The sequence below is a fragment of the Bombina bombina genome, chromosome 1, assembly GCF_027579735.1.
Source record: "Bombina bombina isolate aBomBom1 chromosome 1, aBomBom1.pri, whole genome shotgun sequence".
NCBI lineage: Eukaryota > Metazoa > Chordata > Amphibia > Anura > Bombinatoridae > Bombina > Bombina bombina.
The window spans coordinates 1,277,498,891-1,277,526,708 of NC_069499.1; the positions used below are offsets into that span (position 1 = coordinate 1,277,498,891).

Genomic DNA, 27,818 nt, shown 5'->3' on the forward strand with positions numbered 1-27,818 from the left:
TTTGTTAAAATGTTTTAAAAGTTTTTGTTGGCAAGATGTGAAATCATAAGCCATAGCTGTCTAATCTGGATGGAAGGTTGACATTGGGGAATTTCAGTATCTAATTAACTGATAAGTAAGTTTAACTCAAACCCTAAGAAATCCTTAATTCTACACCTTGCTTTATTAGGGCTTTTGGATGCCATGATATCTATCAATGTTGTCAGATTGCTGAGTCAACTCCTGTCCCACCCATCAGAACAGGTCCAAGGTTCTGCAGCTATTGCATTAAGTTACTTAAGCTTCAACCACATGGCAGAAAGACAACTGCTAAAGAGGTAAAAATGATATTGTTAAAGGAAGATATAACAAATTTAGTCATACATTTGCAATCAACATATCTAAATGATTAGCATCGGTGTGAAGATATCTACTTCAATTTTACATTATGGCTGCTCATATGGAAATGCCTTAGACTATATTAAAGGGGCAGTGCTTCTTTGGTAAAAACTAATATTTTAAATCAAAGTAAACATAAAAAGAAACATATGATGTAAAAAAACAGCAAACAGCTTGTTTGCTTGCAAAATGAACATTTAGAAATTCTCAGTGTAGCCCTGTCCTCCGGAAGATAAGAGAGCTGACGTCTTGTCAGCTTTACATTCTGGCTGATCTGAGCATGGGAAATCTGACTCCTTGTTATCTAGTCTATTCACTTTATAGTAAACCAGCTCATGTCACTCCAGAAGTTTTATCACATCAAGTTATATAAACATTCCTGCAGAAGACAGTTACCTATGGTGGGAAGTACTAGATACTGCACAGATGTAGTGTAAAAAATAAATAAAAGGTAAAATCCATTAAAAAACATTAATATTACTTACTGCAATGATTTCTATTAACTATAAACCACTGCTTGGTGCTTTTTTTTTTACAACAATGAAACTAATATACAGGTTTATAAAATAGTTTTCACTTCCAGTTAGAATTCAATAAAAGTGGTGGTGGGGGAGGGGGTAATATTAACTCTCACTGGTGACACTAGGTTTTTAAATGTTGCCAAAGAAAGTGATGACGTTTTGTCAACCTTAAAATAATGGGCTTGATTTAAAGATGTAACATTAATAATATGGATGGTTAGTCAATCACATATTAACTTGAATGCATTCCTGGAATTAGCATTTTCCCAATAGTGGTGCATGTGAGAGCAGAGGCTCACTGCCATCCTCCAACAAACAGAAAACAATGCAGCTCCACAGCACTCATATAAAAGCAATGACCTTTATTGCAGAGTTTGATCCAAACAACAGCAAAGATTTGGGTGGTTCACCCTTATTCATGATATATAATATGACAATCTCATAGTGCATTATATCACATCTTAAAACAAACAAGTTTATTACATGAAATTCAAACATAAAGTCTTAACAATGCCACCTAGTGGCTCCCAGTATTAATGTAATGCCTTGCATTCCCACTTTGAGACTCAACAACCTATCCTATACTCAGAGGTTTTAGGTTTATCATGGGAAAACAGACACATCACAGTACTTATTCATCACATTAGGGACCATTGGATGATATCCATACTAAACCCACAGGTGCCTTAGGTGACAGTGGTAGAGACAAGTCAGGAAGGATAAGCAGATAGAATACAGCACATGTATCTTTCATTAGGAAAGGGAGTCATGACTCACATAGGAATTAACACAATTTGTTTGTGTGTGAACACAAATTGCACATCATTTTAAAAATGGTTAATTAGCAAGTAGAGTGGAACAAGCACTTCAAGTCACTCAAGTAGGTGCCTATGCTGAGATAGAAAAAGAAAAATTCTGAGTTGAGGCAGTTGCCCTCTCTTTGCCTCCTTCCAGCCATTGATGCTGACTGATTTCATCTGCACATTAACAGCTGCTGATCAGGCCATTTTCTATGTTGATGCACTCACAACCAGCCATCTTCATTCTTAATCTTCACAAGTTTTATTCATTATTGTTTCAGTAAAAAATGATCCTATAATTGTGTCCTTCCTCCTTTTTCTGATCACAATTCAAGTTCGATACTTAAAGAAACATTTACAGGGTAATTTTTCACCTATTGAAATCCACAACTAAGAGGACAAACTGAAATTACTAACAGCAATATTGAGTGACAGGAAGCAACTTAACGAAACAGATACAAATGCTACCAGCTTAATCAATTAAAGTTAAAATATTACTAATAATCACTTTTACACTAATATAAATAGCCAAATCAATAAACCAATAAATACATATGCCCACAATACCTATAATCCTTTCCACCTGTTCCTGCATGTTAATGAGCATAAGCTTCAGGACTGAACAGCCACCTCTGCACTGACAAATGTTAATAACATACAGGAATATCCACAGAGAAACTAAATACTTTATTGGAAAAAGTTTAAATTGATAACAGAGCTAAATCATAAGAATAAGAGCGCATAGAATGAACAGCACAAGCACACGTCTATAGATTTCAGCATCACTAAACACTACACCCTATTAAAAGGATCAATCAACCTAACCTGTGATGTAATTGATAAACACACAAAATCACCATTTAAAGAGATCAACAACACTAATAACAGTTTTGTGTTGTTTTCAGGCAGTTAACATTTCATGCTTCATGGGTATTAACAGCAGAAACATTTTGGGGTTATTTAAAAACACACTGACAACACTCTCCAAAGTTCAGGAATTGTCTATGGAAAACAAGTGTAAAATTGTGATCAAGATAATAGTAATTTCTTCCTTTAAATGAGAAAAGAGAAACGAATAAGGGGCGCATTCGATATAAATACAGAGCCTTGAAAACAAGAAATCTATTAAATAGAGAGCAATAAGTATTCCAAAAGTTTAATGCCTCTTCCCACTTTTATCAGCTACTCTTCTCCAAATCCCCCCTCAAGAGATAACCAGTAAAAAAAAGAAACAGAAAGCCTCTCATTGTGTATATAAATGTATATCACAGAGATGAAACAGAAATAGCAAATATAAGCTAACAAGAGTTACAGCACCCAAAGACTCAGCTGGCTTTACATGTGGAATAAAATATTTATTAAAATGTATATAAGTTGACCCTAAACAAAACATGTTCCCTTGTAAAAACAGTTTATATTCACAGGGCATTTCTCAGCTGTAAACAAGATGTTTCCTCAGACATATACACAATAAATAATTATAATAGAGGCGTTCCTGGTCTAATTCATGATCTCTTAAACTGAGTGAAATAGAGATCAAAGCATACGGATTATTTAGTCCCAGAAAGTTTTATAGTAATCAAGGACTGAAGGTGATAACGTAATGAAGTATCCTTTAGCCTTCTCCCTTGAACATACATCCGCTTCTGCCTATGTATATTGTAGCTCTGCAGGGGAGCGGCATAATCCATTATTTGTTGGGTGGATAAACCTCCTCAGTGCTGCTTCCACTTTCCCAAAGTGCTGAGTAATCAATGAAATGCCTGGACTTACATTGGAATTCTATTCCAAACGAGCGATGGTACCCCTCTGGAGCAGGTTTGGTCTGTATGTCCTATAGTAGGCGTGCTGATTGCAATGAGCGTGTTGCTGGTCAGAGACTTCTTGGTGCGTCACCAGTGAAGTAAGGTGATAATAGGCTATTGGAAGGGGAAGGCTCCTCACATAGAGGAAAAAGTTCCAGTGTGTAGTTCAGCGGACCAAAAACAGTATTCCCAATCGTAATAATGTATAATAATGAGGCAGAAAGTAATCACACTGGAACAAGGAGAGTCTTGTGAACAAAAAAAGCTTTAATGGACAATTCCAAGCTGAGTAAGGCTGAGGGTCACAGTCAGTGATGCCTGACGTGTTTCGCGCATGCGCTTCATCGGAGGCTACATAGATTCTAAGGACACTGGGTTATATACATAGTAGTGACCTCAGCAACACAACATCCAATGGTATTATCCATTCCTTATGGAGAACATTATTACTGGTTGTAAGATTATGGTGTTACCTGTTTTTATTTATCATATAGATTTGAGTAATAGATGTGCTCTGTGTGAAATGATTCAAGCATACGTTAATTATACATTATTTCCTAATATGAGTATAACATTTATCAAATAACATAGGCTTGAATAACATAAATTTATATTACAATTTAGTAATTTCATATAGTAATAAAAATTATATACATAGAAAATGAATCATAAATAAAATGAAATAAAACAAAAATTAAATAAAATCTGAAAATAGGGAAACTGCAAATAAAACATCTTGGGCGCGATCCGATATAGATCGCAGTTTGCGGCGCAAGCGAGGGAACCGGCGTCGCCCGCAGTTTCAGCTCGCAACTCGAGCTATCCCATATAAGTCGCTGTCAGATGCTAACGTGCCGTAAGACTGACAAACCAGCGATGTCCAGAAATCTGCGCAAGTACAAATTTCTGGCGTCGCCAGTGACTTGCGGCACGTTAGAAACTGCCGGCGCCTATAAAACCTGACTAAAGTCTAAAACACCCGCACTGTCTAACACGCCTCCCTAGCAAAGCCCGACACGTCTAACCCTCTATCCGCTATCCCCCTCACTATCCTAACAATAAAAAAGCTATTAACCCCTAAACCGTCGCTCCCGTACCCCGCCGCCAGCTATATTATATCTATAACCCCCTAAAGTGAGCCCCTAACAACGCCGCCATCTATATTAAAATTATTAACCCCTAATGTAAGCCCCTTACACCGCCACCATCTCTATTAAAATGATTAACCCCTTATTTAATCTACCTACCCCGCCGCCAGCTATATTATCTATATTAACCCTAAGTATATTATAGTTAATATAGGTATTACATTATATATATTAACTATATTAACCCTAATTATATTAGGGTTAATATAGTTAATATAGTTACTATAGTATTTATATTAACTATATTAACTCTATCTAACCCTAACACCCCTAACTAAATTTATATTAAATTAATCTAATTCATTTATAAACTAAAATATTCCTATTTAAATCTAAATACTTACCTATAAAATAAACCCTAAGATAGCTACAATATAATTAATAATTACATTGTAGCTATGTTAGGGTTAATATTTATTTTACAGGTAAATTGTTAATTATTTTAAGTAGGTATAATAGCTATTAAATAGTTATTAACTATTTAATATCTACCTAGTTAAAATAATTACCCAATTACCTGTAAAATAAATCCTAACCTAAGTTACAAATACACCTACACTATCAATAAATTAAATAAACTACAAACATCTATCTAAAAATACAATTAAATTAACTAAACTAAATTACAAAAAAAAACAAACACTAAATTACAAAAAATAAAAAAAGATTACAAGATTTTTAAGCTAATTACACCTATTCTAAGCCCCCTAATAAAATAATAAACCCCCAAAATAAAAAAAATTCCCTGCCCTATTCTAAATTAAACAAATTTCAAAGCTCTTTACCTTACCAGCCCTTAAAAGGGCCTTTTGTGGGGCATGCCCCAAAGAATTCAGCTCTTTTGCATACAAATACAATACCCCCCCCCATTACAACCCACCACCCACATACCCCTATTCTAAACCCACCCAAACCCCCCTTAAAAAAGCCTAACACTACCCCCCTGAAGATCTCCCTACCTTGTCTTCACCACACCGGGCCGAACTCCTGATCCGATCCGGGCGATGTTTTCCTCCAAGCGGCAAAGAAGAATTCTTCCTCCGGCGACGTCTTCCTCCAAGCGGCAGCAAAGTCTTCATTCTTCCGGCGGCATCTTCAATCTTCTTTCTTCGCTTCCGCCGCCGCGGAGCATACATCCCGGATGACTACTGAACTTGGAATGAGGTACCTTTAAATGACGTCATCCAAGATGGCGTCCGCCGAATTCCGATTGGCTGATAGGATTCTATCAGCCAATCGGAATTAAGTTAGAAAAAACTGATTGGCTGATTGAATCAGCCAATCAGATTCAAGTTCAATCCGATTGGCTGATCCAATCAGCCAATCAGATTGAGCTCGCATTCTATTGGCTGATCGGAACAGCCAATCGGAATTCGGCGGACGCCATCTTGGATGACGTCATTTAAAGGTACCTCATTCCAAGTTCAGTAGTCGTCCGGGATGGATGCTCCGCGGCGGCGGAGCGAAGAAAGAAGATTGAAGATGCCGCCGGAAGAATGAAGACTTTGCTGCCCCTTGGAGGAAGACGTCGCCGGAGGAAGAATTCTTCTTTGCCGCTTGGAGGAAGACATCGCCGGAGGAAGAATTCTTCTTTGCCGCTTGGAGGAAGACATCGCCCGGATCGGATCAGGAGTTCGGCCCGGTGTGGTGAAGACAAGGTAGGGAGATCTTCAGGGGGGTAGTGTTAGGCTTTTTTAAGGGGGGTTTGGGTGGGTTTAGAATAGGGGTATGTGGGTGGTGGGTTGTAATGGGGGGGGTATTGTATTTGTATGCAAAAGAGCTGAATTCTTTGGGGCATGCCCCACAAAAGGCCCTTTTAAGGGCTGGTAAGATAAAGAGCTTTGAAATTTGTTTAATTTAGAATAGGGCAGGGAATTTTTTTTATTTTGGGGGTTTATTATTTTATTAGGGGGCTTAGAATAGGTGTAATTAGCTTAAAAATCTTGTAATCTTTTTTTTATTTTTTGTAATTTAGTGTTTGTTTTTTTTGTAATTTAGTTTAGTTAATTTAATTGTATTTTTAGATAGATGTTTGTAGTTTATTTAATTTATTGATAGTGTAGGTGTATTTGTAACTTAGGTTAGGATTTATTTTACAGGTAATTGGGTAATTATTTTAACTAGGTAGATATTAAATAGTTAATAACTATTTAATAGCTATTATACCTACTTAAAATAATTAACAATTTACCTGTAAAATAAATATTAACCCTAACATAGCTACAATGTAATATTTTAGTTTATAAATGAATTAGATTAATTTAATATAAATTTAGTTAGGGGTGTTAGGGTTAGATAGAGTTAATATAGTTAATATAAATACTATAGTAACTATATTAACCCTAATATAATTAGGGTTAATATAGTTAATATATATAATGTAATACCTATATTAACTATAATATACTTAGGGTTAATATAGATAATATAGCTGGCGGCGGGGTAGGTAGATTAAATAAGGGGTTAATCATTTTAATAGAGATGGCGGCGGTGTAAGGGGCTTACATTAGGGGTTAATAATATTAATATAGCTGGCGGCGGTATAGGGGGATTAGATTAGGGGTTAATAATTTTTATATAGGTGGCGGCGGTGTAAGGGGTCAGATTAGGGGATAGATAAGGTAGATGGCGGCGGTTTTAGGGGCTCACAGTAGGGGGTTAGTTTATGTAGATGGCGGCGGGGTCCGGGAGCAGCGGTTTAGGGGTTAATAACTTTATTAGGGATTTCGGGGGGGGGGGATCGCGGTTGACAGGTAGATAGACATTGCGCATGCGTTAGGTGTTAGGTTTATTTTAGCAGATCGCGGTTGACAGGGAGATAGACATTGCGCATGCGTTAGGTGTTAGGTTTTATTTAGCAGATCGCGGTTGACAGGGAGATAGACATTGCGCATGCGTTAGGTGTTAAGTTTATTTTAGCAGCCAGTTTAGGGAGTTACGGGGCTCCAATAGTCAGCGTAAGGCTTCTTACGGCTGCTTTTTGTGGCGAGGTGAAAATGGAGTAAGTTTTCTCCATTTTCGCCACGTAAGTCCTTACGCTGCATATTGGATACCAAACTGCGCGGGTTTGGTATACCTGCCTATATCCCAAAAAAACTACGGGCGACGGCAGAAATATACGCGCGTAACTTCTAGGTTACGCCGTATATGTGATACCAAACCCGCGCAAATATTGGCGTTTCCGGCTTTTGCGGGCGACGATTTTTATCGGATGGACCCCCTTATTCTTATAGTAGCACAAGGTTAGCGGTCAGTAGATGTACATAGAATAAAGGTGTCAAAAAGGTATATCAATATAAGTAGTCATTGCATTTGTGATAGTACTGAACTACTAGGCTATGCATATAGTATTTAATCTGAAAGGGCCCTAAGGATCTATCATATACTGACCCATGTGTTATTAAGATGTAGAGTTATTTCAATATGCAATAAAAATGGATTAAATAAGGCTCAAACTGATAATCAACATTTGAAAAAACAATTGATCTTCAAATAAAAATATATATTAAATTTTTCCATTATTTATTATACCTTTAAGGGAATAGAAATATTGTTAACTCAAAAGTTGTAAAGGTGAGTTAATTTAACTTGTGTTAACAAGGAGTGTATGTATATGGGTACTTATAAGGGGGGAATGAATAAGTCTAGCAATATACATCCACATCTAGACGTCTATTCATCCCTTCAGGGTACCTGGTATGTAGTTTTACTATCCAGAAAACTTCTCTATTTAATAGGCGAGCCAATCACCACATCATGAGCCAAATAGTTTATTTATGAAAAAATCAAAACCAAACATGGAGAACAATATTTTATTCACAAACAAGTTTAGTAGGCAGTACCACAAAGTATGTAACATAATCAAAAGTAACCTTACAATTTTAATAAATTCACAGACATCATTTCTAAATGTATCAAATATGTAGCAAGAAATATGTAGCACCTTCACTAGGTGAATTAACCAAAAATATTTTTTCTAACAAGACTATACCACAAGTAACTGGCTTAGTTTAAATGCAGGCTCTTATAAATGTGGACATATATCATGCAAAAGCTGCAAATTTACAGAAAAAAACTAAACCTTTATTTCTACAATTACAAGCAAAAGCTTTAAAATCGCTTTAAGCTTTAAGAATTGTGGGTGTGGTGAGGGGTGTATTTATAGGCATTTTGAGGTTTGGGAAACTTTGCCCCTCCTGGTAAGATTGTATATCCCATACGTCACTAGCTCATGGACTCTTGCCAATTACATGAAAGAAAAAGGATTGACTGTACTTCCCAGTTTGTAATATACTTAATTACTTGTAAATGCTGCCTCAAACAGTACACGGGTATTACCACGCAACGTCTAGATGTGGATCTTTATTGCTAGACTCATTCATTCCCCCTTATAAGTACCCATATACATACACTCCTTGCTAACACAAGTTAAATTATCTCACCTGTACAAACATATGAGTTAACAATATTTCTCTTCCCTTAGAGGTATAATAAATATTGGAAATATTTAATATATATTTTTATTAGTTTTTTCAAATGTTCATGATCAGTTTGAGCCTTATTTCATCCATTTTTATTGCATATTGAAATAACTCTACATCTTAATAACACATGGTTCAGTATATGATAGGTCCTCTGGGCCCTTTCAGATTAAATACTATATACATAGCCTAGTAGTTCAGTACTATTGCAAATGCAATGACTACTTATATTGATATACCTTTTTGACACCTTTTATTCTATTTACATCTACTAACCGCTAACCTTATGCTACTATAAGAATAAGAAGTTTTATTTGCAATTTCCCTATTTTCAGATTGTTTTATTTCATTTTATTTTTTATTAATTTTCTATGTATATAATTTTTATTACTACCCCCATATATATGACATTACTAAATTGTAATATGAACATATGTTATTCAAGCCTATGTTATTTGATGAATGTTATACTGATATTATGATATTAAGATATAATGTATAATTAACGTATGCTTGAATGATTTCACACGGAGCACATCTATTACTGAAGTCTATATGATGATTAAAAAAAGGTAACACCATAACCTTACAATCAGTAATAATGTTCTCCATATGGAAGGGATAATACCATTGGATGTTGTAACATCAATGCTGATAGGTCACTACTATGTATAACCCAGTGTCCTTAGACTCTATGTAGCCTCCGATGAAGCGCATGCGCGAAACGCGTCAGGCATCACTGAATGTGACCCTCAGGCTTACTTGGCTTGGAATTGTCCATAAAACCTTTTTTTGTTCACAAGACTATCCTTGTTCCAATGTGACTACTTTCTGCCTCATTATTACATACACAATAACACTGGTGAAACCCCCTTCCCATCAAACACATTACTACACATGCACATAATTAGTGAATACCATTGTACTGCAGCATTTTAAAGCTTTCATGAATAATAATGAATTATCATCGCTCTGTGTGTGATGTAAATAATACACAAAAGATAATAAAAAGTGATAACCTCCAGATTTTACCAGCATCAGTAAATAAAATCTGGATTATATATATATATATATATATATATATATATATATATATATATATATATATATATATATATATATATATATATATATATATACACAAGATTCTGGGATCCAAGCACTCACTGTTAGTGGTATACGCCTGGGTGCACTCTATGGTAAATAGGTAGAAACTTCTCAAAAGGAAGAGGCACTCACAGGTCTTAATATGCAAAAAAGTACTTTTATTGATTCATAAGTTCAGTCAACGTTTCGGTCCTCGCAGGGACCTCTGTCAAGACTGTTCTATATACAGAAGATACAAAAGGTTACAGATAATGTGAAAATTCATCAAAGGGGAAGAGACACATTACAGAGCTTTAAGGCTTATGTATAAAGTCCCCAGCGGGACGGTGAGAGAAAGAGAGTATATACAACAAACGATATCATGTAAATCAAAAGATAACCAGCATATGTTAAACACATAGAAACAGTATTCGTATGGAGCATTGGCACAGGGAGGTGTGATAAGTACTGAAGGCCAGAGGCTAATATCATTATACAGGACAGCAGATAACTGCATAAGGGAATCAAATGCCTCTCCCTGTGTGCAACATGCATTAGAAGAAAACTGTCACGTTCCCAATAAGACTATACTAGATTGACTATAATTTATATGGCAAGCATGAGACATGTCTCTTATGTAGCAAGAAGTCAATATAAGTCAAAAGGGTAGAATGTGACACAAAGGTAGAATTATACAAACACAGGTCATCAAAGTTATCAATAGTGGTGGTTACTATGTGCAATTTAAAAACAGAAAAAAGGGTTCACGTACCAAATATATACCCAATCCCATTATGTGCAAGCGGTATGGCTAAAAAATGTACTAAGAGCATAATTGTAAGCTCCACAGAGGTGTCAATAGCCCTGTCGTGAGTGTTCTGTCTATAATACACGTATGGAAACATCAGCATACAAGGATTATGTGCCGTGATAGGAACGCTACAAGGCAGTGGTAAACCGCAGGCTCAAGTACTTACTTCTGTGTTTACAGCGTCTGGCAGTCAGCGGTGAGCAGATTGTGTTTCTGCGCCGCCCTTAAATAGCCAGAGTGTGTCCGCTACTAGTGACGTAGCGCGAGGCGCGGGAGTGCGTCTCCGGTTGCCATGGGAACAGGCAAAGCCAGAGCATATGCGCTGGTAGCGCAAGCTCAATCTAAGAAGTGAACAGGCACAGGGGGGAGAAATGTACAACAAAAATAGTAAAAAAAACACTGCAAGAAAGGAAATTTAAATGGCAATAAATAATTTAAAATGAAAAATTTTAAAAGTAAAATGGATAACGGAATTTAGACAGTGTCACAGGTTGCTATGGTGACAAGCTATAAGAGGTCATTGTACTGATACCCGAGGGGTACTAGAAACCAAAGGGACATGAGTGGAGAGGGTGAAAAACTCAAGAGTGAGATGCCAAGAGCAAAATTGTACAAGATACGCAAAATATTGCAGAAGAAGGCAGTCAGCAAAGCTGTTGTAGCACAGCAATAGTAGGGGACTAAATGGAAAAAAGCAGGGGCCAAATGATTAACACGCAAGCACTAATAATGGGTGGGATTGGTACGTGGGGGCTGTGTGGAGATTTAAAAACATGTGGATGTAAGTTTATGGGGCATGTGGAGCATGTAAAGGACACCAAACTTAAAGGTCCAAGAGAACTAGAACAGGATGCTCATGTCATAAGACAGGAGTTGGGAATGCGATAGAGCAGAGGTATCAATGGAGGGGAGTACAAAGGGGAGAACTACATTCAGAATAGAATACTGTATACAATATGCAAATATGGGAGAATAAGGTACAACGGGTTTAGGCACCTCAGTAAAACAAGGCAAAGTCAATGCTCGTATTAAGTCCCTTGGGTATCAATGTCCCCAGTCGATGTATCCACCTTGCCTCTTTCTTGAGAAGTTCATTATCTCTGTTGCCCCCTCTTTTGAGGGGTGGTACCCAGTCAATTAGAATTTACCTGAGCATGGCTACACTGTGGCCCTGTTGCATGAAATGTCGTGCTACTGGTTGTTCACTCTTTTTGTCCTTGATGGCTTTTCTAATGGCACTGCGGTGGTTGGCCAGCCTTTCTTTAAAGGACGTGCTCGTTTTTCCGACGTAATAAAGGCCACAGGGACAGATAATTATATATACTACAAATTCAGTAGTGCATGTCAGTCTATGTTGAATCTGTATCGTTCTGCCATTGTGTGGGTGGTGGAATTTAGAGCCTGTGATGAAGGAGTGGCAGGTAACACAGTTATCACAGCTGAAGCATCCTTTCTTGGGTGTCGGTAGCCATCCTCTATGTACCTGGTAAGGTTCAAATGTAGTTTTAACTAAAACATCACGAAGATTGCTTGTTCTGCTGTATACCATTCTGGGTGGTGGTTGGTTGTAGAATGGAAGAGTAGGGTCCTGGTTCAAAATGAACCAGTTTTTGGTGATTGAAACAAAGACCAAAGACAAGCGTATGAACATGATGGTTACATTTAACCCCACCAGCAAATCTATACAGCATACAAAGGTTTTGTTGAGTAGGTCACTCTGTGTTAAGTCCCATACGTCCTTCATGACTGCTTCAACTTCAGTCTGTCTGTATCCCCTTTGTAGAAATTTCTGGCTCATGGCTTCAAGTTGTAATTCTTTGTTATGCTTGCTGCTATTATTTCGTATCACCCTCAGCATTTGGGACCTGATTATTCCTTTCTTCAGCGCTGGTGGGTGGTAGGAGTTTGCTGTTAGGAGGGAATTTCGGTCTGTAGGTTTTGAGTAAAGTGTCGTACCTATTCTTATGTCAATGTCCTTCATCACAGGCTCTAAATTCCACCACCCACACAATGGCATAACGATACAGATTCAACATAGACTGACATGCACTACTGAATTTGTAGTATATATCATTATCTGTCCCTGTGGCCTTTATTACATCGGAATAAAGGAATAAAGTGCCATTAGAAAAGCCATCAAGGACAAAAAGAGTGAACAACCAGTAGCACGACATTTCATGCAACAGGTCCACAGTGTAGCCATGCTCAGGTCAATTCTAATTGATTGGGTACCACCCCTCAAAAGAGGGGGCAACAGAGATAATGAACTTCTCAAGAAAGAGGCAAGGTGGATACATCGACTGGGGACATTGATACCCAAGGGACTTAATACCAGCATTGACTTTGCCTTGTTTTACTGAGGTGCCTAAACCCGTTGTACCTTATTCTCCCATATTTGCATATTGTATATAGTATTCTATTCTGAATGTAGTTCTCCCCTTTGTACTCCCCTCCATTGATACCTCTGCTCTATCGCATTCCCAACTCCTGTATTATGACATGAGCATCCTGTTCTAGTTCTCTTGGACCTTTAAGTTTGGTGTCCTTTACATGCTCCACATGCCCCATAAACTTACATCCACATGTTTTTAAATCTCCACACAGCCCCCACGTACCAATCCCACCCATTATTAGTGCTTGCGTGTTAATCATTTGGCCCCTGTTTTTTTCCATTTAGTCCCCTACTATTGCTGTGCTACAACAGCTTTGCTGACTGCCTTCTTCTGCAATATTTTGCGTATCTTGTACAATTTTGCTATTGGCATCTCACCCTTGAGTTTTTCACCCTCTCTACTCATGTCCCTTTGGTTTCTAGTACCCCTCGGGTGTCAGTACAATGACCTCTTATAGCTTGTCACCATAGCAACCTGTGACACTCTGTCTAAATTCCGTTATCCATTTTACTTTTAAAATTTTTCATTTTAAATTATTTATTGCCATTTAAATTTCCTTTCTTGCAGAGTTTTTTTTACTATTTTTGTTGTACATTTCTCCCCCCTGTGCCTGTTTACTTCTTAGAGTGAGCTTCCGCTACCAGCGCATATGCTCCGGCTTTGCCTGTTTCCATGGCAACCGGAGACGCACTCCCGCGCCTCGCGCTACGTCACTAGTAGCAGACACACTCTGGCTATTTAAGGGCAGCGCAGAAACACAATCTGCTCACCGCTGACTGCCAGACGCTGTAAACACAGAAGTAAGTACTTGAGCCTGCGGTTTACCACTGCCTTGTAGCGTTCCTATCACGGCACATAATCCTTGTATGCTGATGTTTCCATACGTGTATTATAGACAGAACACTCACGACAGGGCTATTGACACCTCTGTGGAGCTTACAATTATGCTCTTAGTACATTTTTTAGCCATACCGCTTGCACATAATGGGATTGGGTATATATTTGGTACGTGAACCCTTTTTTCTGTTTTTAAATTACACATAGTAACCACCACTATTGATAACTTTGACCTGTGTTTGTATAATTCTACCTTTGTGTCACATTCTACCCTTTTGACTTATATTGACTTCTTGCTACATAAGAGACATGTCTCATGCTTGCCATATAAATTATAGTCAATCTAGTATAGTCTTATTGGGAACGTGACAGTTTTCTTCTAATGCATGTTGCACACAGGGAGAGGCATTTGATTCCCTTATGCAGTTATCTGCTGTCCTGTATAATGAGATTAGCCTCTGGCCTTCAGTACTTATCACACCTCCCTGTGCCAATGCTCCATACGAATACTGTTTCTATGTGTTTAACATATGCTGGTTATCTTTTGATTTACATGATATCGTTTGTTGTATATACTCTCTTTCTCTCACCGTCCCGCTGGGGACTTTATACATAAGCCTTAAAGCTCTGTAATGTGTCTCTTCCCCTTTGATGAATTTTCACATTATCTGTAACCTTTTGTATCTTCTGTATATAGAACAGTCTTGACAAAGGTCCCTGCGAGGACCGAAACGTTGACTGAACTTATGAATCAATAAAAGTACTTTTTTGCATATTAAGACCTGTGAGTGCCTCTTCCTTTTGAGAAGTATATATAATAACAGCAGTCCAGAGAAGACAGAACATGTGGTGTGTGGAATATGATTAAGAGGTGATTACGTTTATATTTTTAAACCACACAAACCTTTTAGCGATGAGACATGGCAAAACAATCCCTAAAACACATACTGTACCATATTTTATACAAAACGTGCATTTGCTAACTGACTTAATGTTTTGGTAACAGATGCAGAGAGGATCCTCATCTCATGAAGACTCTGTTATATTATAACAAAAAACAAAACCTGTCCTCCTCTTTCCTAGCACGATGGAAACACATAAGAGAACTCGTTCTACCTCCCATACGGTAAGTTTTATTAAATGGCTAATAGTGTTTTTTTTAACTGATAGTAGCAGTGCTGGCTAACGTCCTCTCGCCATAAGGGTTGTATATAATTTTATAATTGTTATTCTTTCATGAGTCAGAGCATAAACTTGTAAATAACTTTCTATTTTACTTCAATCATCAAAGTTGCTTCATTCTCTTGGTATCCTTTGTTGAAGAGGCTGTAAACTAGACAAAGACATTGGGTGAGTCAATAACATGAGGAATATATGTCACCACAAATCAGCAGCTAGATTCTAGTAGTGCATTGCTGCTCCTGAGCTTTCCTAGGTATGATTTTCAACAAATGATACTAAAAGAAAAGTAAGTTGTACAATTATAGACAGCATGCTTAATCTGAATCAAAAAAGTTTAATTTTCACTTTAATTTTCACTTTAATGTCTCTTTAAATGACCAATTACATATTTGCTAAAAAAAAGTCAGTGACGTAGGGGTAGATTTAGCTAAGGTTGCAGGATATGCTCTATGGGGCCTATTTATCATATGTCTGTCCGACATGATCCGATCAGCAGATCAGGTCCGACAGACATCGCTGAATGCGGAGAGCAATACGCTCTCCGCATTCAGCATTGCACCAGCAGCTCTTGGACTGCTGGTACAACGCCGCCCCCTGCAGATTCGTGGCCAATCGGCCGCTAGCAGGGGGTGTCAATCAACCCAATCGTATTTGATCGGGTTGAATTGCGGCGATGCCTGTCCGCCTCCTCAGAGCAGGCGGACAGGTTATAGAGAAGCAGTCTTTAGACTGCTGCTTCATAACTGGTGTTTCTGGCAAACCTTAAGAAACACGGGGCTTCAAACTCAATACCGAGCTTGGTCGATGGGCCCCTATGTCACCAGAGGGCTGCTAACTTGTAGTTATTGTTTTTTCCACAAGCAACACCTGTTCCCAAAGGCTCATCTTAGTTCTATTATTTTCCAGAGTTTGGTCCATGAGCTGCCAGGTGGCCATCGTTGATCAGGAGGATTCTGTTCTGCTTCCTAGTTCAGATTTGGACATTTAATGACATATTATAAAGAAATAACTTATTCCATATCTGCTCATTCAGAAATTACACACAACTTAGTGATTGCAAAGTATTCATGTTCTGTACTCGCTGAGGAGTAATAGAGATATGAAATTGAAATTTTCTCTTTCATGTTTCAGACAGAGCATACAATTTAAAAACAAAAAAACACCTTTCCTATGTACTTTGTAATTTGGTCTGTGGCAAAACTGCTGCTATATAGTGTTCCGGACACGTGCATTTTACTTATGCTTATTATGTATGCTATTCAACAAAGGATACAAAAAGAACAAAGTAAATCTGACAATATTAGTAAATTGGAATTTTTAAAAATTGTTTTATCTATCTGAATTTGAGTTTTATATCCCTTAGAAGGGACAAGGAACACATATTTCTTACTAAGATATGGTGAGTCCACGGCTTCATCTAATTACTGTTGGGAATATCACTCCTAGCCAGCAAGAGGAGGCAAAAAGCACCACAGCCAAGCTGTTAAGTATCATTCTCTTCCCACAACCCCCAGTCATTCTCTTTGCCTTGGTGCATGGAGGAGGTGAAATTTTAGTGTCTGAAGAATTATTTCACTTTAATCAAGATTTTATTGTTTTTTAGAAAGCTGGAGTAGGTTTCTCCATCTAGATTGGGTCTAGCCGTACTCGACATTAGTCTCTTCAGTAGAGCAATGGTGGCTTTAGAGCAGTTAGAAACTTGTGAAGTGGGCTTCACTGTGTTTTTCTAACAGTTTTCTGCACTGATATAGAAAACCAGGTTTGATCTGTACTTTCTTCTTCCACTGGTCCCTGTAAGGATTGTCATCCTTCCATACCAGGAGAGCTGTCTTTCTGCCAGGCAGCTAGAGATGTTTGTCTTCTGGGAGGAGGCTGGCACTGAACTAGCTCCCAGCTTCTGGGAATACCTAAGCATTTTTTGAACAAAAGATACCAAAAGAACTAAACAAATTTATAATAGAAGTAAACGGGAAAGTTGTTTTAAATTGCATGTTCTATCTGAAGCATGAAAGGAAAAGATTGTTTTCCTCCTACTCTCCTCCTCTCTTGTCACCTCATCACACTTCTCCAGACTGGCTCCCATCTTGTGGAACTCTCTGCCTCGCTCCATAAGACTCTCTTCTAGTATTAAAAGCTTCAAGTGCTCCCTAAAGACTCTACTGTTCAGGGACGCATACAACCTACGCTAACCTTTCCTAATACCAGTTCCTCTCCTCCACTGCAATCCCCTGAACCCTCTTAGCATGTAAGCCTAATAGTCCAGCTGTTTGTGGATCACCTTTTTAAGAGCTGACTACTACAGTGCAACTCTTGGCAGGGCCCTCTACCATATAATTGCTTTGTTGTACTCCCCCTTTGTTTATAGCGCTGCGGAATCTGTTGGCGCTCTACAAATAACCGATAATAATAATAATAATAATAATAATAATAATTGTTTTATGTACTTTTTACATTTTTTAAGTAATTGATTTCAGGTTCCCCTGGAATTAAAGGGCCATAATACCCAAATGTTTAAACACTTGAAAGTGCTGCAGCATAGCTGTAAAAAGCTGACTAGAAAATATCACCTGAACATCTCTATGTAAAAAAGAAAGATATTTGACCTCAAAAGTTCCTCAGTAGCCACATCCCATTGTAAAGGATTTCTAAGCAGCAATTCAGTATGTCTGTCCCGGGACAGCCGAAGGGATGAGCCTTGTGCACTCTCATGTTATTTCCCTATTCAGTTTAAAGGAAGTTTACTATGAAATCTCATGAGATCACAGTAAAAGAGTTCATGACCTCAGCACTGTTGATGCTGATTGGCTGCTGTTCATTTCTTCATTATTTTTTTTTACCTGCAGCTGGGAGCAGCTGAGTATAACTTTTTACACAGAATTTACTCTGCTGAGCTGAGGAGATTGTGAGGTAAAATATCTTCCTTTTTTACATAGAGATGCTCAGGTGATATTTTCCTGTCAGCTTTTTGCAGTTATACTGCATCAGTTTCAAGTGATTTAGCATATGAGTATTATGTCCCTTTAAGTGAAACACTCATGGGTAGCTACATTTTATAGGATATTTTGTAAAAGCAATCTTTAGCAAGACATCAGAGGTATCACATATTGCTATTACAACTATTTGTTTTATTTTATTTAGGAGTATGTCAGTATTCCGGTCAACAACAACAACAAGTCAGAAGAGGAGAAAGTCGCCAGTCAAGCATTATCTTGGTAAGTTAACATTTCTTTTATACTATGTGAGTCTCCTTGATGTCATCTTGACTATACTTCATTAAATCAGTTATAAATATTACTGGGTTTATTTGCAATACCTTTGTTGCTTTTTAATCCAGACAACAACATTTTGTTTCTATTCTATCTTCTACAGGATGCCATTTTGTGGCTCTTCCATCTGCAGATTTTTCAGCAATCAATCAACAGTGAGCAAGTCACAAACCATAAAGGCAGACTATCACCTATTAGTGGCAAAATGGCATTTGTAGTAATTAAGTGAACTGCGTTATTATACAAAGGAAGGAATTTACAGAAAACATCCAAAAATGTACATACTGACATAAACAAATGTATTATTCTGTTCTTCATTACCTGGAAACAAATAACTTGTATTTGAGTGCCAGCAAGAAAAAGGCTTCATATGTTTTAAGTATTGGTAGCATAATTTCCTGGATGAATGCTTAACTATTAACTAGGCACGTCCTCGCACTGTGGTGTGGTACTGTTCTAGATTAGCTAAATACCTGTAGGTCTACAAAATAGATTCTTACCCTCAAAGAACAGTCCCCCTTTAATTCAATACAATGAATATTTTCCAGGAAGTTGACTCTACTATTCCAAACTATTAAAGGCCAAATGTTAGAATGTAGCATCATACTTAAGGGGTAAACATTCAAAATAGTGAAATGTAAGGTATATTCATGTACTGAAGTCACCTTAAATCCAATGTAATTTAGTATAAGAATCAATATTTAATATTTATTTTGCTTTTTTATCTTTATGTTCTTTTCAGTGTCAGCTGGTGAAGTTTTAAGTTGGTGGGCAAAATATTCTGCCATTTCTATAACCATAATAAGTTTTTTTTTTTTATTGTTTTAATACAGAAATCAGACATTTAGGGCCAGTGGAGTGCTGTTACGCGATAGGTGGTTTATCGCGGGTGATTGCACTCGTTGGGTTTAGCACTCATATTATTGGTAGTAAATGTGAAAGTATGACCGCAATTTAGTGCACAAGTTAATTTACGCTCATAGTTGTTGTTTTTCATTAATTTAATACAGAAATCAGATGTTTAGGGCCAGATTACGAGTGGAACAGTAACAGTTACGCGTAAGCGATAAGGGGTTTATTGCAGCTGTTTGCGCTCATCAGGTTTAGCACTCTTATTACAAGTTTGCGAAACAAAAAAGTGCCACAAAACACATAAAAAAAATTACAAAGTACAGTAACACTCATAATAACTTCATCTAATAAAATTTAGTCAAACAAATATTGCACACAAAAGTTGTAAGGGCTCTTTGCAGTCAAGTAGATGAAAACATGTAAAATCATATTTATGCAATATTCATATTTAATAAAGTGCTATACTATGTATTTACTGTACATATTTCACATTCCAATGTTCTGCACATAGCAGAATATGTTCTAAGTGTTGTTACATAGATATTCCTATATATATTTATACCTATATATAATCATCTATATAGGTATAGATATATATTGTACCAAGATGTTGTCAGATATATGTATTTATGAATAAATACAACATATTTTGCTATGTAAAGAACATTAATGTGAAATATTCATATTTTCATGTCAGGTTTTGATTTGCATTATACTATAGTTTATTTCTTATTTGTGGGTTAACCTTTGTATTCAATATTGTAAAGAGAATAATTTCAGCTTTGCTAAATAATGTCTGTAAATCTGAATAAAAAAAACAAACTTCTGTAAATTACTAGTGTGTTTTATAGAGGACAACATCATTTTATTTTAAAAGTATCTGTGAGGGAATGAGCCAGTGGCTATTGAACAGAGTAGATGAGGTGAATACTGGGTTGCGAGTTGCGTCTCATTTTAACACATTCATGAAAAAATACTATTTTTTAAATAGAAAAAAGGGCTATATCCTATACTTGCCATTGTCAATATCTACCAATATGACAGCTGTGGCACAGAAATAACTGATAACCCATTATATTCAAGACAAAAATCAGCAGCTCATGAATTACAAAAGCATGAAGATGGACAGCGGCCTGGATGAAGAATGAAGAAGCTGCGCCCGCGATGGATGAAGATATTTCGTTGCCGGGATGAAAATGTTTCGCTGCCCATCATCAATGGCGTGAGTACCAATTTTGGGGTTAGTGTTAGTATTTTTTTATTTATTTTTTTAGATTAGGGCTTTTTTTTATTTTTAATGGGCTGAAAAAGAGCTGAATGCTGCCCATGCAAATGCCCTTTTCGGGGCAATGGGTGAATAAGGTTTTTTTTTATTTTGAGGGGTGGGGGTAGTAATATTAGGGGGTAAATTCTTTATTTTTTTTTGCAAAAGAGCTGTGTTAACTTTAGGGCAATGGCGTTCAAAAGGCCCTTTTAAGGGCTATTGATAGTTTATTTATAGATTAGTTTTTTTGTTTTTTTTTTAAACGGGGGTATTAGAATAGGAATAACTTTTTATTTTGAATAATTTTGTTTGTTATTTTTTGTAAGGGTAGTTTTTTTTTATTTTCTGTACTGTTAGGGTTTATTTTTTTGGTAAGGGTAGTTTTTTTATTTTCTGTAATGTTAGGGAATTTTTTTAGTTGGTATTTTTTTAATTTTATTTATGTGTATTTTAATTGGTGTTAGGTTAGGGGGTTTAGTTATTAGTTTAATATTTTGCGTTTTTGGGGATGGCGGTTTAGATGTTAATAGTTTAATTAGGTACTTTGCGTTGTGGGGGGTGGCGGTTTAGGTGTTAATTTGATACTTTAAATTGTGGGGGGTGGCGGTTTAGGTGTTAATAGTTTAATTAGATACTTTAAATTGTGGGGGGATGGCGGTTTAGGTGTTAATAGTTTAATTAAGTATTTTACATTGTGGGGGATGGAGGTTTAGGGGGTTAATAACTTTTATTAGTGATTGCGATGTGGGGAGATGGAGATTTAGGGGTTTTGAATGGCGTTTTGACGTGTCGGTTATTTATTTATTTTGTTTTTGAATTTTACATGTGAATTCAACATTTCTTTAAAACTACTCTTTTTTTTTTTTTAGCTTACGTGTGCAATATTCTGGCTTATGTTACTGGCGATGATAAAAATGTGTAGTTGCGTATATTTCTGAACATCGCCAGTTTGTCCGATATCATATGACGGCGTGGGTTATGTAATTCACCCGATGTGCAAGGTGAACTTACAGGCGATGTGGTTTTCAGGAGTTCTGCTGAAAAATACGTAACATATATATAATCGCGCTCCAGTTTTTTGTTTTTTTTAAAGAGTGCTTTAAGGATCCTAAATATGCTGATGCTAAACTTTGAAGTTGTTTAAAATCAATGTTTACAACTGTTGTTAATCTCTCTGAGATTTTCCCAACACCTAATAGCACTCTGTGACCTGATTGCTAAGGAATAATTTAATCCGGGTGTGTCTGTTAAACCTTTTTAGAAGATTTAAAAGTTATTGCTTCAGAATGCAAATTCTTTAATTGTGATGCTGTATTTGATATTATGTCAAAAGCATGTCTGTAGCTATTCTTACCAGGAGGGTCCTGTGGCTAACATCCTGGAATGCTGAATATGGTGTATAAAATATAGATTACTGTCTCTTTCCTTTCAAAGAAAAGGATCTCTGCTATTCCTGAAAATATAAATAACGGACAACTGACTCCTCTCTTCAAAGTAAAGTTCCTATGGTTTACTCTAGGGACCTAATGCCCATTGGAGCAAGTCTAAACAGTATAAGAAATTGGTTCCCACCTCCAAAACTACTATTTCAGTAGCATACACACATATACTCCAATACCTTGTGTTCCAGCATTTTAATACCACTCCTACTCTGAGTAAGCAGTGAAATGTATTATAAGTAGGGCCCCAAATCCAGTAATCCTGCTAGGGGGCAGTTTTTAACAGGAGGCTTGGGTTCAATCTATCCCACACCTCTGGGCTTAGAACATTATTCTCAAGAATATTACATTGATTTAAGAACAAGGCCTCCAGAAGAGGTTTTATTATATCCATAAAAATAAAAAAATAAAAAAATCCTTGTATTTTTTTTTTTTTTAAGCTGTCTTAAATTTCAGGGCCCTTCAATCTTGGCCTCTGTTGAGATATGGGAATAATTATTCCAATTCAATGCAAGAAAAGGGAATGGGATTTTAATCAAATCTCTTTATTGTTTCAAAGAAGGTAGACACCTTCAGACAAGTGTTGGATCTTGAACCAGTTTGTAAGAATTCCATCTTTCAGAATGAAACATTCAGAACTATTCTACCTTAAGTTTAGAGTAGAAGGGGTGAGGGAAAGTTGAGTGGGTTTTTAAATCAAAATTTAAGGGATAAATCTAAATTATTTCTTATAATTTTAAACCCTTAAATTCCAGAGCCTGAAGCAGTAGTATACATTAAAAATGTACAGAGAGATGCAAAAAGATTTGCAGCACAAAGAAAAGACTGCAGGCTACTGGACTAGTTAAATACTTCAAACCCACTTGTATAAATATTAACAGATTGACAGAAAAAGGTTCAGATATTGTCAAGATATCACAGGCATACTCATTTACACTAAATAACTTTATTGGGAGAAAAAATAAAAGTCCAGCAGGACTGGTACTCATGGACACACACACATACAGTTAAAACTTGCTGAAACTCAGATAATGAAATTATCTAGAATGCACTAATTATATTGTAATTTGTTGCTCACAAGAGATATATATATAATATGTGTCTGTTCAAATAATTGGCTCTTGGAGTTACCTAAAATGATGTAGGCAGAGAAAATGGAATGTCTGATTTGTTTGTTAGCCTTCACAAAAAGCACCACAGCATTGCAAGCAAATCAAATGTATGCATTCGTGTACTTGGATATAAGTTTGTTAATTAGTTTCAAGGGCACGACATATAAATATATAGGTATTTCAAGCTTATGCAAAACAATTATGGTTGCAATGTAGTTTGGCTTTTAGTTTCAAATGTTGCAACTTGCGGTTATTTAACTCTTCACATGAGAGGGATCCTAAGTGGTTGTTAGCAAGTACCGTTTGTAGTAATGAGGTGTGGTATATGCCTTTAAAGCTAATGAAATAAGTGGCTGTGTGTTTGCAGGTTTGCCCCAATTATGTCTCCACTGTTGTTTAAAACCAAAATAGGGTTGTTATCATCAAAGTTGTTTATCTATTGTTGCAAAGCCTGTAGTTATTATAATAACAAATTCTGACTCACAGGTATGAACCAGTAATACTGTATCTATATATTAGCAACCGATATAAATGATGTATTGATTTAACCCCTACAAAGGTATATTTATGTTAGAAAATACTTCATATTATGTAAAGGAAAAACCACAGCATTAGGTAATTTAAATCTCTATATACCGCTTGTACCTTGGAGTATTAACTCTTTCAGAGAAAAAGGTAAGTGTAGGCACCTAACACCAACTCCTATTATCTAGGAGGTCAACAAGTTAGCAAAATTCCAAATCAGACTAAACTACAAAAAGGTCTCTTCTATAGCGGAGACCTGATTATCATTTAACTGCCACTGTTTAGCTGTATCATAACTTAAGTGCTATTCCAAAGATTAACTGAGTCAGCTATCTAAAATAGAGGTTCCATAACCTGATGAGAGTGTCCCTGACGCGCGTTTCACATAACGCTTCCTTAGAGTGTGTGCATGAGAATTTTTCTCCCAATAAAGTTATTTAGTGTAAATGAGTATGCCTGTGATATCTTGACAATATCTGAACCTTTTTCTGTCAATCTGTGAATATTTATACAAGTGGGTTTGAAGTATTCAACTAGTCCAGTAGCCTGCAGTCTTTTCTTTGTGCTGAAAATCTTTTTGCATCTCTCTGTACATTTTTTAATCTATTCTACCTTAAGCAAGGTCAGTTTATGTCCTTATTAGATTAAAGGATGCTTACCTTCCTAATCCAATTTACTCAAAAGTACTCTGGGAAGTTTGTTGGCCTTCTTATATGGTCTACTTTGGTCTAGCTACAACTCCAGTGCATATATATATATATATATATACTGGACAAAATATCCAATGAAAAAAACTAATTACACATTAACAGACAAATAAACATTATAGCTGTTCCACCCACACCACAGTCAAAATTGTGATTGGGTGGATATATATATATATATGTGGTGTGGGTGGAACAGCTATAATGTTTATTTGTCTGTTAATGTGTAATTAGTTTTGTTCATTGGATATTTTGTCCAGTTCTCATACAAATATAAAAATATATTTACAAAGATTATACAAGTTCAATGGTAAATACATTCATTTCTGCCAATATGCGAGTAGTGACTCCAGCTCACAAAAAAGAAAAGAGAGACACCCAATTATAAGTGAACTTCCTTGCTGCTCATAAGGCCAGGGCCATTCAGGTTGCAGTCTATTTTAGCTCACCATGTTGTTTACAGAGGAGAAATATCCTGCAGCATATCGGTCTGATCCTTCCTTAAAGACATTCCAGCCTCTAAAATACCAGGCAATTCTTCTCTAACCTACAGAATGCAACAAACCTCAGATGTTTCAGCTTCTCTTGGCAGGGTCAGATTTACAGCCCAGGTGCCTGTAGGCACCAAAATCTAAAGTGCCCCCCCACACGCTCCCGGTTCACATGTATGGACATATAGATACAGCCTAAAACTGCTAAATAAATGCTGTCCAGTACTCTGATAGGTTGGAGTCAATAGCTGTTAAAATACATCTGCTAAATGCAATTTCAAACGTTATATATTGATACATGTCGTAAAAAAGGTAACTCTAAGTGAACACAGTAATGTAACAATGTGTAAAAAATATATATATTATAAAATTAATAGTAACACATGCTCAGATGAGAGAAACATAAAATAGGTGTTCACAGTAGGTACCTAGGGAACATTTTAAAACCTCTATTTCTGGAAAATGTCTGTGGGTGAACCTTTTGTGGGCAAAATATACCTGTGATATATTAAGAACAAAATAATTAGCATTGAATGGGGAAAATGCTAAGCATCGTACATGAGTGAAATACCTAAAATAAAACAATATAGATATTTGCCTTTAAAAAAAAAAAATACAACTAAAATGAGTGTTGTTGATAATGTGTTATATGCTAGAGTTAAACTAAAAATAAAATGAAACACACAGAATGCAGACTAAAAGGCTGGAAACTAGAAACTAGATAAATTCTAGTGGCAAGCGAAAACAGTAATGTATAAAAAAAGTAATGTATAAAAACGTATATGCAGAATTAGATATATACCAATATATATATAAGCTGATTAGCTTACAAAGAAAAAACAGGACAAACCCATAAGTGGGCTAGTTAGTGGAACATATTACTAAAGTCAAGTATAAAGACATTAAGAACAAATTATGTACAAAATATTTAAATAAATTGTGTTAGGAGTGGCTTGCAGAAGTGCATTTTAGGTAAACAAGATAAAAAGGAACAATAGCAAGAGGCCTGGTGTGTGTACACTAACTATTAAAATAGTTTGAGCAATTGTTAAACGTATAGAGGCTATTTTAAAATCAGAAAATAAACAATCATATATGCAGAAGGGGAATTGTATAGAGCGTATTTCATGAAGGCATTAAGGTCTAAGTCTATGTTGAGACCATTGGGAAAAAGGGATTCAAGTTCGTGAATCCAGAAAGTCTCTCTTTGACGTAGGATTCTGAGTCTTTTGTAATGTGTGTTGAGTGGAATGCCCTCAATGATTTTGATTTTAAGGCAGTCAGGATTGGAACCATGTACTATTCTAAAATGGTGTGAAACACTGTGCGTCTCTAGTTTATGGACTATATTATACATACACTTTAAAAAACAACTGACCCTTGGTTGATTGTGCGTTTATCTTGTGCAACAGCCCTGGCCTTTTAGATTTTAGAAATAATATTCATAGCTATGGTATTTTTTTTATGAAAGACTGCCCTCTGACTGTACAATCTGTCATTTTGATTTTGACAGCCGCTGCTGCTGCTGCTGCAGTTGATACATGCCCACCATGCACTCAGAGTGCTCTGTAATAGAGCACAAATAGTCACTCACTGTCACTCCCCATAAAAGAACCAACCCACACACACACACACACACTTACTCTCATGCCGCTCTAACTGCTCTGTCTGCATTTACTGGAGAAACGGACCCGACCGGCCAACGTGGCAGCCATCTTTCTTTAGGGCAAAGTTATTATCTACTATGGTGAGTGAGGGCAGAGCTGCAGAGGTATGCAAGAAAGGCATATGGAGCAAAGAGACAGGTGCCCCTCTATGGAAAGTGCCTGTAGGCACATGCGTACTCTGCCTAATGGTAAATCCAGCCCTGTCTCTAGGCCTCATCAGTGAGGTACAGTTTCATCTGTCTAGGGCATGTGATGAAAGAGTCTGGTTTCCCCTTCTTACACTTAGGAACACCCAACTGTAATTTGCTAAAGTTTGTAAGACCAGTGCCACTCGTTGTGCAGTCTCTTTAAGCTCACCATTCTGTTCACAGAGGATAAATATCATGCAGCTCATTAGTCTGATCCTGCCAAAAGACATTCCAGCCCTAAAATAACAGGCAATTCTCTTCCAGCTAAAAAAAAAAAGGTAATTCCTTGGGTTTAATTTGTTTCAAGCCTTACACCTTGGAAAATTGGAAAATGTTTATGCCAATAATGTGCTTCTGCCTCTGGAACATAATATTGAGGCCAAGCTGACAAACAGACCTGGGTAACACAGGCAGGTAATGAAGTACTAAAAAATTATGTGAAAAGAATCACAAACAAGGGCGCTCGTTCATGTGAGAATGATAATATTAAAATGAAATGCACACTAATGAATCATACTCACATATATGGCAGCACCCAATTGTGCTAAGCAGGGCATTCTGGGAACTCTCAGTGTCCCAGCTCACTGATCCACAGAGCAGGGATTCACCATTCACTATTAAATAATTGGTTAAATGTAAGGTGGATGCTAATTATCGCAACACACCTGTTCTAGAAGGAGGAGTTGCCTTAATGTTTGTTAGGATTGGATATTTCCTCTGATAAAAGTCAGTACTCCCTTACTACAAACGGAAGCCTGAGGAAACAGCAAGGAGAGCTGAGAAACGCGTTGCGCAACTGTGTTATTCACACGGTATATGTTATACCCTCTGTTTTTATATGTCTTTTATGATTAAAACTTTAAATTTT

The 27,818-nt window shown here is 36.7% G+C and overlaps 1 protein-coding gene across 1 annotated transcript in view; it reads left to right on the top strand.

The window, feature by feature from the left end:
• LOC128664374 (ankyrin and armadillo repeat-containing protein) overlaps positions 1 to 19,049 on the top strand; it is a 62,856-nt gene extending 43,807 nt beyond the window's left edge. The window contains exons 8-11 of the mRNA XM_053719210.1: positions 170 to 317; positions 15,267 to 15,386; positions 18,581 to 18,654; positions 18,812 to 19,049. Of these exons, the coding sequence (XP_053575185.1) occupies positions 170 to 317; positions 15,267 to 15,386; positions 18,581 to 18,654; positions 18,812 to 18,867 (398 nt within the window). The 3' untranslated portion in view covers positions 18,868 to 19,049. The remainder of the gene's footprint in view (positions 1 to 169; positions 318 to 15,266; positions 15,387 to 18,580; positions 18,655 to 18,811) is intronic.
• The last annotated feature ends 8,769 nt before the right edge of the window (positions 19,050 to 27,818 follow it).